Consider the following 12,766-nt stretch of genomic DNA (forward strand, 5'->3'; position numbering starts at 1 on the left):
AGTAACTGGAATTCCAGCATTGTGATTTTTGTTTTTTTAGTAAAATATCTGGGATGCTATAAAAACCTGAAACTATCACTTTAGTAAATCACACACTGATTCACAAAAGTTCTGAAATGACAGCTTTTAAGCAATGAATTCTCCCGAAAATATAAAAAGAATCTATACCAAAGAGACAAGGGCATAACTTAAAAACCTAAAGCACATAGTCACTAGGTATGGCAGAATCCTACAGGAAACACCATTCACTGACTGATTTGTCCTTATTTCCCAGGCAGGTAACAGTATAGTTATCCTAAACAACTTACTTAGTGCCTATTCAATCTTGGCTATGCCCAGGGTGGAAATGAGTGAAGTATAAGATATGCCAATTCTTAAATATGTATGATGAAACAAAGCTATCCCTCTACTGGAGAAGATGTGCTGGAAGATCTCAGACTCATCCCTCCCTGCCACCAAAAATAAAGATTACAAAATAAGTAAGTAAATAAGCAAGGGGAGGGGTAGATTTCAGTGTTTTACCAACTTCCTCCTTTTATCACTACTCCTTTCTTACTTCCTATGCTGTTGTTTTCTACAATTTTCTTTCTGTTTTACCTTAGCCACATTCTGCTTTAGAGAAAAATAGCCTGAAGTTAATTTTAAATGATGGCTTTTAAGCAACAAGCTCTCCAGAACACATAAGATACAAAATACTTTCTAGAAAGATAGGGGAATAGTTTAAACAACAGGGAGGATGTGATAGCTGGGTAAAGCAGAATCCAATTTGAAGTAATTTGTAGAGAACAGTTGAAAGAACCAAAGTTTGCAAATGACTAGTTTCTCATTTTAGGAATTAGAAAAAATTCCAAGTTATCTCTCTAATAATATTGAGCTTTAAATGGTAGAAAAAGAGTTTTAGGGATTGGTGCTGAATCCACAGACTGTCATTCAAACCCAGAGGACAAGAGGTACTCTTAATAACATAGTTAAATAGTGGACACTAAAAAGTACTGTATTATTTAGTTTCCAACAAATTTTGTCAAAATCTGAGTATGCCCAAGATTATGTCAAAAGATCTCACTGACTTTAAAAAAAAAAAAAAAAAGGTCTGCCTCATTTATAAAATGGGATAAGACCATCTTATTTTCCTATAGACTAAGATCTCTTAAACTTCCTTTCACCTACAAGATCATGAGTCTGCAATTCTAAGGTCCTCCTTCTTTTCTTTTACCCATCTTTTTACAAATAGAGTGGTACTGTCCCATACAGAAGCCAGTAAGCCATATGTAAGTTACCTAAGTTTAAATTTAATTAAAATTAAATTCAGTTCTTCAGTAACAATAACCCCATTTCAAGTGCTCAATAGCCATCATGGCGGAGTTCTATTGGACAGCATTGCTATCTATACAACTTCACATACTCTGCCAATAACTATTACCTCTGCGACCCATTGCTTCACCTTTGGCTTAGGTTCCCTTCTCTAGTTTCCATCCAGAAAATCATAATACATATTTCATGGAAATCATGGTGGGAGAAATCCTTAACATACAAGTCCATAAAATGGATGACTGCCAGAATTATTTCAGGAACCTTCTGTAATTCCACTAAGTTATGATTTTTTTTTACTACCTGCAGCTATCAAATGCATTTGAAAGGTAATTTTATATTGCTACTATTAATGTAAAGCAATATTATTTGTTTTAGAAAAGAATGAAAACACAATATTAAGTTCTAGCTGCACTTATTAAAAAAGGAGAGATGAGCATGTAGTTTGACCCTTGAACAACACAGGTTTGAATTGTGTGGGTCCACTTATATACAGGTTTTTTTTCAATAAATACTGCAAATGCATTTTCTCTTCCTTACCATTTTCTTAACATTTTCTTTTCTCTCTCTTTATTGTAAGAATACAGTATACAACACATATTAACATATAAAATATGTTAATAAATCAACTGTTTATTGATAAGGCTTCCAGTGAACAGTAAGCTATTAGTTAAATTTTGGGCGAGTCAAGTTATACATGGATTCTCAATTTTGATGTGGGAGAGTGATCGGTACCCCCCATGTTGATCAAAGGTCAACTGTATTCAACAAATATTGAAAACATACTAGCATTAAATAAAGATTTTCTGCTTAAAATAATCATTAATTAAAAATAACTGAAAAGGATACAACTTTTTTTTAGTATATAATATAATTCCAATGTTACTTAATGCTATGAACATTGTATCTCTTAAAATTATTTCCTGACTGGAATTTATCCTGCACTTTGAGAAATACTGTTCTAATGAATTTGAATATTCTTGGCATTCAAAGTCCTCCAAAATTTGACCTCTCTTGCAAACTTTTTCCCTGAATTCTATTCACTATTTCCTGAATTACATAAATTTCCACTACTATTTATTCTCTCTACCTAGAAAGTTTTTCCTTCTATTGCTCTCTATTGATAACCTATCCAACCTTCAAGATCCATCTCCGATACTAGCTCCTCCATCAAATATTCACTGAGACTCTTAACCAGCTGAAAATTGAATAGTATTTTGTTACTTTCTTATTTCATTTATCATATTCTCATTGACACTGGTATTATTTGCTTTTCTTATATCCCCCATATATAATCATATACTCCTATAATTTTGAGGTTCTTAAAAATAGAGACCTTGTCTTAACTCTTTTTTTGTATTTCCTGCAGAACCTAAGACAGGTCTTAGCAGGAAGACATGTTCAGTAAGTACTCATTGGATTTAAATGAAATCTCAATGCAGACATGTCCACTCTTAATAACTACATCTCAAGGTAGATCCAAATTCATGTATTTTTTTGAGAATGAGGAAAATATTATTATAGTATTCCATCGTGCTGCCTTTTTCCTTTAATTTTATTCTCTTGTACCAAGTGATGTCTAGCCCTTCGGATTATAGGGAATGTAAACATCTTGGGGCAACATATTAGATTGGTTCACTCAGCTATCTGAACTAGATGACTCAGTTTGAAGTAATTTTTACAATGTTTTCTTCTCAAATTTAAAAAGTACCTTTTCTTTATAGGAAGATTTAGAATTTTAAAATGTATATTCGGCATACAGGCTTATCCATCTGGAAAGAATTCCCTGATAACAGTGGTTACCTCCAAAAAAGATAACTGAGTATAAAAGAGACTTACTTTTTACGGCATATACATTTTACCTTTTGAATTTTGTTCCATGCATATAGTTTTCTTGTTTAAAAAACTAATTTTTAAAATTAATATTCAATACCTAATCTTGGTCTTTTGGCTGGTATTTCATCAGTGTCCACTGTAGAATACAGAGTACTGAGAAAAGAGAAAAAAGAAAAATATATATGTGCATATATATATCCATATACACATTTATATACACATATAACCATTTCTATAAGTAAACTCAGTATTCATACAACACACCTCCCTCCATCCACTTTGTCATAAAATGACATCCAACTGATGTTTTAAAAAGAATACTACTCTAGAGGAGGCCTTCAGCATTTGAGGACTTAACACTATGGTTTCAACTATTTGAGAGACCCAAAACTTTCTATCATATAGTGATCTGTAATCTGGCTAAAGTACAACTTGATTTTAGCCACAAATCCTTTACCTAGTAAACAAACATAGGTAAGAGCCTAGAACTAGTTATTTCCTTTTTTTCTCCAGAAATGACTTATAAACAATTTCCTTTTGAAATATGACACCCTTCTTCCCCCCAAAGTCATTTTCTACTTTAGGTAAAAGCAGACAATATAGAAGCTTTAATAGTTCTTAGTCAGAAAAGCTGTTATATTTCACCGCAGTTTTTTCATGGAAACTATATTACAGTGGTAATAATGAATTTCAGTTATTGGACCTATACCTCAACAGTGGTAAAGGTTCATGGTACACTATTAATTATCTTTCGAAAGATGATTATGATGATCATATTTACAAAAAAAAAAATGAACAGAATAAATCTGAGGAGAATGACATTGAGTTCATTATTTAAACATCCCAACAAGACCTCCTGGCTTCATTTTGGCTGAAAAATGGCTTATATTGAGAAGAGTTGTTTTTAAATTAAGGATGTGTGCTAAAGAACAGGGTTTTTACCTCCAAACAACTGTATCCCTGACTAGCAGGGATTTGTAGCAAAAAGAGAGGACAGGGGAGAGCAAATTAACATTCCCTTATTGAATAAATATGTACCAAGTGCCTATCATGCACCAACCTCCTCACAAGGCCCTTGAGGTAGAATAAATACTATCCCTATATATATTAAGCATCATTCTAGGCACTTTACAACATGTTTTCAAATGATCCTTATATCAACCCTATAGAAAGGTGGGAAGGAAGAATAAGTTGAAACCTTGCCCTCTCTAGAACACATAAAAGAATTCAGCCAATAGTCAATTTCATCAATGACCTGTATTAATCATCTTGTTCTCTCAAATTCCAAGAAACCACCCTTCAATGATCTTGAGGCTTAGTAAAAAAAAAAAAGAAAGAAAAGAAATTAACACTTGATTACTAAAAGTTGAGGGGTGAATAGAATTGGTGTGGTATTTTACTCTCTAATTCTTAGGCCAGGGGGCTACACACTACAAAAAGGGACAAACCAAGGGGTATGTGCTTAGTAAGAAGAGCTTTAAGTTTTCCCAAAATGTTAACTAAATTTTAGAGTAAAGACTAGTGATCTTTTTAAAGGGATGAGGTACCTATTTTTTCTCATACACTAATTTTAAAGCACATAACCATTCTCCCTCCCTCTCTCCCAACACACACACACACACACACACACACACACACACACACACACACACACACAGTTTGACAGCTGTTCAGAACAAGACAGCTGCTGTCTCGGTGCTAAGAGAACAGTACTTGCAGTCACAACGGCTTTAGGCAAGCTATCAATCTCACTTCTCTTAACTGTTGCACGTATTACCCACAGATGACACTTGGGAGTGTGCTTTGTAAACAGTGAGCCTAAACAAATTTTTAGTTTTCAACCTAAGAGCAGCAAAGTATGATAAAGACCCATTTGTTGACAGGAAACAACGTAGACTCTGACAAGAACATCAAAAATCCTAACCATCACCGGTCACTCCAAAGATAACTAGCTCCTTCCATCATCAGGAGCCGCAGGGTGGAGGTAGCGACTACGTCACCAGGACATCCGCGACCCGCACCTCTATCGCCTAGACCCAGCTACGACTTCGGGCTGAGCGGGGCCTGCCTGGCTGGATCGGCGCTACCCAGCCGAGCCCAGGGTGGGGGAGGGGACGGTCAGGCCAGCCCTCACCCCTCGCTCCTCTCACCTGTTCGAGCGCCGCCTCTTCAGGAGGGCCCGGGCAGGGGGCACCGGCCGGTCACAGAAGCGGAAAATGGTGCCGAGAATCCTAACCAGCCATTTGTACATACCAGGCCCAAGCAGCAGCGGCGGCCGACACACCCCGAGACGCAAACCCCAGAGCTGTCGCCGCCGCTGCCGCCTTCGCCGCCTCAGCCACCACAGCCAACGTTCGGTCGCTGACTTGTGACGCGATCCGAAGGCCCACAGATACAACGTCCCCAGGACTACAAGAGGCCCCCGCTTGCCACCCCTCTTGACGTCACCTCCTCTAGCCCAACCGGAAGACATCTTCGTCCTCAATCTGCGCACGCGCACCCTAGGACCCCCACCTCCCGAGCCTAGCAACCAGAATGCCTGCGGGACGGTCCCGGTCCAATCGTTGATGAGATCGAAAGGGCTGTGGGAGGGGTTTTCCCTTTGGCAGAGCCAATCCTGAGGCCGCCCGCGGGACAAGGCCCACAGACTACACGTGAGGCTTTTCCACCCCAAAGGAAGCTCTCCGGAGGCCTGAAATACAGTAGATACGCACTAAATGTTTGAGTACACAAAATAAAGGTAAGGTTAATTAACAAATGTTTACCGTGCTAGGAGCCCTTTATCTTGCTTATGCCTTGTGCTTGACATGCATTGTCACCTTCATTTCTCTCAGCAACCGCAGGCAATGGAGAGTCTTGTGCCCATTTTTAATAAGGAAATCGAGGCAGAGAGCGATTAAGCAATTTGCCCTCACAAAGCTAGCTAGTGGAATAGCTGGAATTTGAACCCGGGTCTGAGGACCAGCGCCAATCCTTCACCCTTGAGGTTTACCGGGTGAGACATGATTACAAATTACAAGATAACTGGTAGCTGTTATAAAAGTGTGTGCAAAGTGCAGTAGGAGCCAGAGAAAAGGAAAAATCACACGCGGGTGAAAAGGGAAAGGCAGAATTCCAGGTTTGACCGAAGCTTAAGAATGAAAAGTTACCTGTGACCTACTAGTACCTACAAGTCTCCTCCCCTAGGCTGCCAGGGAGTGCTAATTACTCTGTTATCTAGAAGTCACATTTCTGGTTAATTATCAACAATAGAAAAAGTCCCACCCTACTTAGTGATAGAAAATGCAGTCCCCACCCCTAAACAGCCCTGAGAATCTTAAAAGTTTTTCATGCCCCACAAATCTCTCCCAGACTGCACTTGATTCTTACTTGTAATTCAATTAAGGTCAAACTTCCAGACTTGCTTGAACTTCAACACAGGCACTGCCCAGTAAAGCCTCACCCTTTGCTCAGTAAACAGTGTTCAGGAATTCTGCTACAAGCCACCCTCCAGAGCTCTAGAATAACCAGCTACCCACCTGTTGGACCGCCACTCTGTCATGGAATTGGGGCGGGGGGGGGGGAGTTGGGGGGAAGGGTGTCATTTCCTAAAGAATAGGACAAATCCTGGTGTGAACATAAACCTTTAAGTTCCCAAAACACAACTAATAACAGGATGTTACTGAAAAGTTTGAAAATATTTTAACAGAATTACAAAGCCTAGAAGATTTAGAAGTGGCTATTATAAAGACAGCATCTACAGCTCATTGCCTCTCAAAAAGGACTCTACCCCTCCCCCACAAGGTCATCTCCCCACTCTTCTGAACAACTTTTACAAACCACCAACAGAAAAAATTTCCCCTCCACCTCTACCCCAACCCATTTCAGGTTGATTCAGTTAACTTAAGAGTAATGCTGGTATTATTAGGCAGAACAGTTCAGCTGTGTTCCAGCTGTCCATTCCACTACAAGAGCTGCTCTTTGCTTTTGCCAAACTAAGAACACCACTCAAGTATTGGGAAGAGATTCCCCTTGCCCCAAAAAGAGCAGTTTTCATTCAAAAAATAAATCAGAAAACTGCAAGCTGCTTTAGAATAGCAGCTTCTCTCAGGTTCTGACCACCAAGATTAAAGAAATATTAACATCAAATCTCAGACCACTCTACTACAACACATTTTTTTTCTTTTCCTGCCTCATCAATAGCATCCGCACACACCCAATACGCAAATGTCAGCCACTTGCCCTTAAAAGTGGGAGGGTTTTAGAATTACAGACCTCAGTTTGAATCCTGGGGCCTCATCAGCAAACAACTCTTGAGTTGGCAGCTCCACCCCACTGAATACATACACCCCATTTGTGTCTTCTTAGTGTCTCTAGTTGAACTCTAAAATGGAGAAAAGTGGACTCAGTCTTACGATCGCTTCCTCCTGGGACTTTGTCTGCCCATTGATGCCTTCGCTCTTCTGTTGTCCACAGTAAGGGCATAAGCCACTGCCCATCGGTAGGTCAAGGAGTGGAATTATCCTTAACCCCAATCTTACCACTGCCACAGCCATTCCTGGATCCAGAGACTCTTCATGGGAGGGCCAGAGGAGAGTTCCAAAGCCATATGGAGTAACGAGGACATTGAGATTTTTGGCCCTGGTTTGAATAACTTGAATCCTAGTACTGTGGAGGGGCACAACCTCATTGCTTAAGTTTCCATTGGATATCCTAAATGGTTGCCTTAGTTTTCCAAAAAGATGGTTGGCTGCCTCTTGCTTAGATCCTATCCTTCAAACTTTTCCAAGGCCCCGCCTCCATCTTCCTCAAACCCTACCTCTGCTCTGCAGAATAATGAAGACCCAGCCCTCCAATCCATTCTTTAGTCTTGCAAATTTTCACTTTGCCATCATTAGCAGAGTCTTAAAAGATTTCCTCTCAACTTTGTTTTTGCTGACCCCTGTCAGAATAGAGTTCTGGGCTGTTTGATGGAAGAGGAAGGAGACCATAAATGAGATGTTAGTTTCATCCTAATGTACCTAAACTCTCACATAATTCACCACCCTGAAGATTCATTTTCTTATGCAGACCAACTTCTCTGCTGCTCAAGAAAAATATGTCCTCCTTATAACGTGACTTTGATCTTATTCAATCCAATAATACTTTATTATCTAAAAGCAAATTCTATTCTTTCTTATCCTAGATTTTACTATAAAATTTGCTCACATTGACTACAAATGGCTTGGCCTGCCTCAAATGGAGGAATAATGGCACCAGGCCTTACTTCAGCTTGTTTCCTAATCTGTAAAATAGAGTTAAACCTGCCTCTCAGATCTGTGTGCTGACTAAATGCGTTTATATTTTTGAAGGCCCAACACAGCTAAGTGCTTAACGTTTCCTTCCTCCTCCTTCCTTCTCATACTTACCTTGCCAATTCTGCATCCTACATTTTCTACAGACCTGCCCCTTCCCTTCTCTAAACCCAAAGAACTGATCATTCAAGGACTGATCATTTCTCACACCATTGCAATAGCCACCTCTTTTCTACTCAGTCCCTCTTATATGCTATTTTCAGGGTGAGCTCTCTTTTTGTCTTTTTTTGTTGTTGTTTTGTTGCCTTTTGTTGTTGTTAAGGACAGTAAATTTATATTATCATTGTTCATATTTAGTAAGGATAGTAAATTTATAAATTAAATTTCTGTTTTTCTGTTACTGAATGACTAAAACTGGCTGGGTTGATTTTCACCAAATTCCAGAGGTTTCTTTGGAGTGGGGAGCAGCTGAAACTGAGGTACAGCCAGAAAAGGAGGATGCTTACAGGCGAGAAATACTCTGCTGAGTTAGACAGCAGGAACCCCTTGTGGGGCCTAAAAAAATAAAACTTTTCCTCCCACCTTCTAAATTCTTCTAGCCGAATAATCAAATTACCAGAAACAGATTAACAGGAGAAAATCAAAATTTTAATACATGCACATGGGGAAGTCATATAAGCATTAAAATTCCAAAGACAGTGAGGTAAAATTGGATATATATGTCACTTTGGATAAATGATAAGAGGGGAGGGGGTAAGGGATCTGAGATTCTGAAAGTGAGAGTGGGCAATTCACAGGTAGTTGAGGAAGAGGGGAACGTACTAGAACATACATGGCAGGTAAATTTTTGCTAGGTAAGCCAGAAACAATGAGATGGGGTAATCTAGTAAACAGGCCCCCGTTTGATGCCCTCCCACCCACCATACTCAATTCAAATTAGGCTGCTAAGGCCAACATCCTAAAATGTCCTTACTGGAGTAGTTCTTTCCCTCTGAATCTCTTAGGCAGGAAAGTGGGGAAGGTCTAAGAGTCTTTCTGAGTCATTTCTTAATAACCAGCTTAAAAATCAATGTCTCAGAAGGCAAGAGTTTTGGTCCCCTTCATCCCCTAGTGGCTCACGATGGTTCTGAATGGGAGCCCAAGGCATAAGTCACAAGGATAGACCTTTCAAATTACAGGGGTGGGTTTTTCCGTAGATTTGCCTCTCGCACAGACCACCATGTGTGCATGCTTCAGGAAATAATTGTCTAATGAAGGTGCAGAATTCTCATGAACAAGACTTGAGAAACCAGGTAAGTAAAACTAAAAGCAGAAATCTTTAAACAACAGCTTAAGATCCAAATGAATCTAAAGTACATGGTACTGATAAACATTAAATATTGGACATTCCCCCAAAATTGTTTAAATTTTTAGAAATTCTAGTAAGTGGAAGCATTTTGCCTTTTTCTTGTTAGTGTGCATCCAGAGCTATGCTGGAGCAGTCTCTCCTTGGAATGTTCTGTGCAGCACTTTGAAAACAAGCAGTTACTGAAAGCACTGGACTTGCATTGATTTTGCTCGATACAATGTTTGTAAGGAAGTCATGGTTCATAAAACAAAGTAGCTCTATTCCATAAAAATACTTCTTAGGCCCAAAAAGTAGTATGCAGATGTTTCCTTCTTGTTTTGTAATAAACTACGTAAAAAAATTATTCACATAATAATGTTAAAAATTTAATGTAATTATCTTATGTATACTATATTATTTATTACATTTACTGCATATTTTATATATTTTATTATATCTATTTGTATCATTATATAATAGTAATATAGTAATATATAAATAAGTGAATAAGACAAAGCTAAGTTCCCACTGCCTTAAAGATAAAATCCAATATCCTAAGTGAGACAGGACATCACTTGTAAAATTCTTAATCTTTTAACAGGAAATGAAATGGGACATCTCTTGCAGAGTTAATCTTTTTAGTAAACCTAGTTAAGTTTTCTTCCCTTCTTTCTTTGGAAAAAAGGCCCTCTCTCTCAAATCCTGATAATTGCCCTGGCAACTCAGATCCTCTGGCTATTGATAAAGGGTCACCAGCCCATTATTAGTAGAAATGGTATTAAGTCAGACAGGGCCTTTAGAGTCTGAGAGGAGAGGGGACTTTAGGCCAAAGGTCTTTTTTACTCTTTAAGAAATATATTAACTAAGCCTGTTATTTTTACTCATTTAATAGGCAAATCAATAATAGAAATTGATAGATATATGATTTAAATAATAAGCTTGTATCTTTTTTTCTTCGTCTAGGGACTAAGGTGGAACTTCAGCAGGAAGCCCAAAACCCCACCCTGACTGAGGCAGAAAGGGAAAGAGCTCCACGAAACTCCTGTAGGGCCCTTCTTAGCAGGAAGCAGATACGGAAGAAGAGACCTCCCGACCCTCAACATCCATACTAATAGTTAGGGGGTTCATGGCTCTTAGAAAAGATTTAGGCAGGAAAGTTAGTTAGGGGGTTTCAGGTCTGCCTGCAAAGACACTGAGGACATCCTATCCTAGAAGGGATCCGCCCTAATCAGCCCACAATTAAGCAAGCCAGAAGGCATTTTTTAACTCACACAAACCAGTAGGCAGAGAATTAAGTACCAGTGTAAGCCAGTCACTCAAACCTGCGCAATTAAGACCCCAACAACCTTCAACTCACCTGAGCCTCATTATACCATCATTATAATATGATGCCCGGAAGTTCATTAATATCATTATGACAGACTGAATTCTGGGAACAAACATGCACAGAAAGCAAAATGATGAATCCGAGTCCTGTCAATCTTAGTTGTCAATCAAGGAAGCCTACAGCTCTAAGAAAAGTAACCACCCACAGCAAAAAGAGATAAAACCCCCAAAGGCTTTGTTACCAGGACTTTCGAGCCACGCTTCTCTTGCTCAGGCCCGCTCCCACTTCTAGAAGTGTACTTTCCTTTCTAATAAAACTTTTCTTTTCTACTGTATTTCGATGTCTTGCTCAGTTTTTGGTTTGAGACATCAAGAACCTGGACAACGTGCCAGGAGAGGATCCCCGCTCCCCAGTAACATAAGTATGACATACAAAGTTCTTCACAGCATGTCTTCAAATTATTATTTCCCTACTCATATGCACCAGACTCTGAATCCACACTACTTTTATGCCTTCAGGATTATTCCTTCTGCCTAGAATGCTTTTCCTCCACTTTCTTCACCTTTCCAATTCCTACCTTGTCTTTGGAACCTGGATCAAAAGGCACCTCCTGTGCGAAGCTTTTCCAATGGCTCCTTTCTCCAGGATTCCCAGCATCTTACTGCTTCCTCGATTCTTTTATGGAATGTGTTTTCATATCTTTATATTAATATTATCATTAAAGTGTCTGTGTCCTTGAGGGAAGGAGCCATCTCCTAAATGGAAACTCAAGAAATGAAACAAATAATGGATTTGGGAAAAGTTACCCTAATTGGCTTGCAGAATCTGAATCAAGGAAACAGACTTATCTTTCCAAATTTGGACCGAAGTGAGAGGTGGCAGGGTCACTCGTGTATGAAAACACAAAAGAATGCTATAGTGAGTAGGAGGCCCCGGGGAGGAGGGCCGGCCAAGCTGCAGCAATGGCAGAGAGGCTCGAGGACCCGAATCTACCCAATGCCGTCATCACAGGAATCATCAAGGAGGAGCTCCTGGACGGTGTCAACATTTCCAAGTAGGCCCGGAGCACCACCTCCCATGCTGCCAGCGTCTTCGTGCTGTATGCCACATCCTATGCCAACAACTTTGCAATGAAAGGGAAATGCAAGATACTGAATGCCAGTAATATGCTCTCAGCCATGGAGGAGAGAGAGTTCCAGCGGTTCATTATCCTGTTAAAAGAAGCTCTGGAAGCATATAGGAGGGAACAGAAAGGCAGGAAGGAAGCTTCAGAGCAAAAGAAGAAGGATAAAGACAAAAAAAAAAAAAAAAACCAGATTCAGAAGAGCAAGACAAGAGTAGGGATGAGGACAACGATGAAGATGAGGAAAACCTGGAAGAAGAGCAGAATGAAGAGGAGGAAGTAAACAACTGGATAGGATGAGGAAGTAAACAACTGGATAGGATGAGGAAACTGTGGCACCTTGAAAGGTACTACTCTGAATGTGGTATATGTTTATGTGAAGCTTTTTCCTACTGGACAGAGCACCTTAGGCAGAAGAGCCTGAGAAGATCAAAACCAGCACTTCCCAGACTCAGAGCATCTGAGTAGCAAAATCCTGTTATGCTTAATCGGTCTAAAGGTTATGACCTTTTGGCAAAAGGAATTCTGAATGGATAATTTAATCGATCGATTTGATCTCTTTTGTTTACTTA

At 39.4% G+C, this 12,766-nt stretch overlaps 1 protein-coding gene, 1 long non-coding RNA gene and 1 pseudogene across 2 annotated transcripts in view; 2 read left to right on the forward strand and 1 right to left on the reverse strand.

Annotated features, from left to right (window-relative positions):
- SENP2 (SUMO1/sentrin/SMT3 specific peptidase 2) overlaps positions 1-5,632 on the reverse strand; it is a 33,315-nt gene extending 27,683 nt beyond the window's left edge. Inside the window, exons 1-2 of the mRNA XM_011382132.2 lie at positions 5,295-5,632; positions 3,242-3,297 (exon numbers count right to left, since the gene is read on the reverse strand). Of these exons, the coding sequence (XP_011380434.1) occupies positions 3,242-3,297; positions 5,295-5,617 (379 nt within the window). The 5' untranslated portion in view covers positions 5,618-5,632. The remainder of the gene's footprint in view (positions 1-3,241; positions 3,298-5,294) is intronic.
- A 184-nt stretch (positions 5,633-5,816) lies between these two features.
- Positions 5,817-10,893, forward strand: LOC111733880. The gene is made up of 3 exons (XR_002778224.1): positions 5,817-5,884; positions 5,979-6,139; positions 10,708-10,893. It is a non-coding gene; the product is annotated as an uncharacterized LOC111733880 (long non-coding RNA).
- Positions 10,894-12,021: 1,128 nt separating this feature from the next.
- Positions 12,022-12,494, forward strand: LOC105306865 (annotated as a pseudogene).
- Positions 12,495-12,766: the final 272 nt, after the last annotated feature.

The sequence above is a fragment of the Pteropus vampyrus genome, unplaced genomic scaffold (genome assembly GCF_000151845.1).
Source record: "Pteropus vampyrus isolate Shadow unplaced genomic scaffold, Pvam_2.0 Scaffold14, whole genome shotgun sequence".
NCBI classification, from domain to species: Eukaryota; Metazoa; Chordata; class Mammalia; order Chiroptera; family Pteropodidae; genus Pteropus; species Pteropus vampyrus.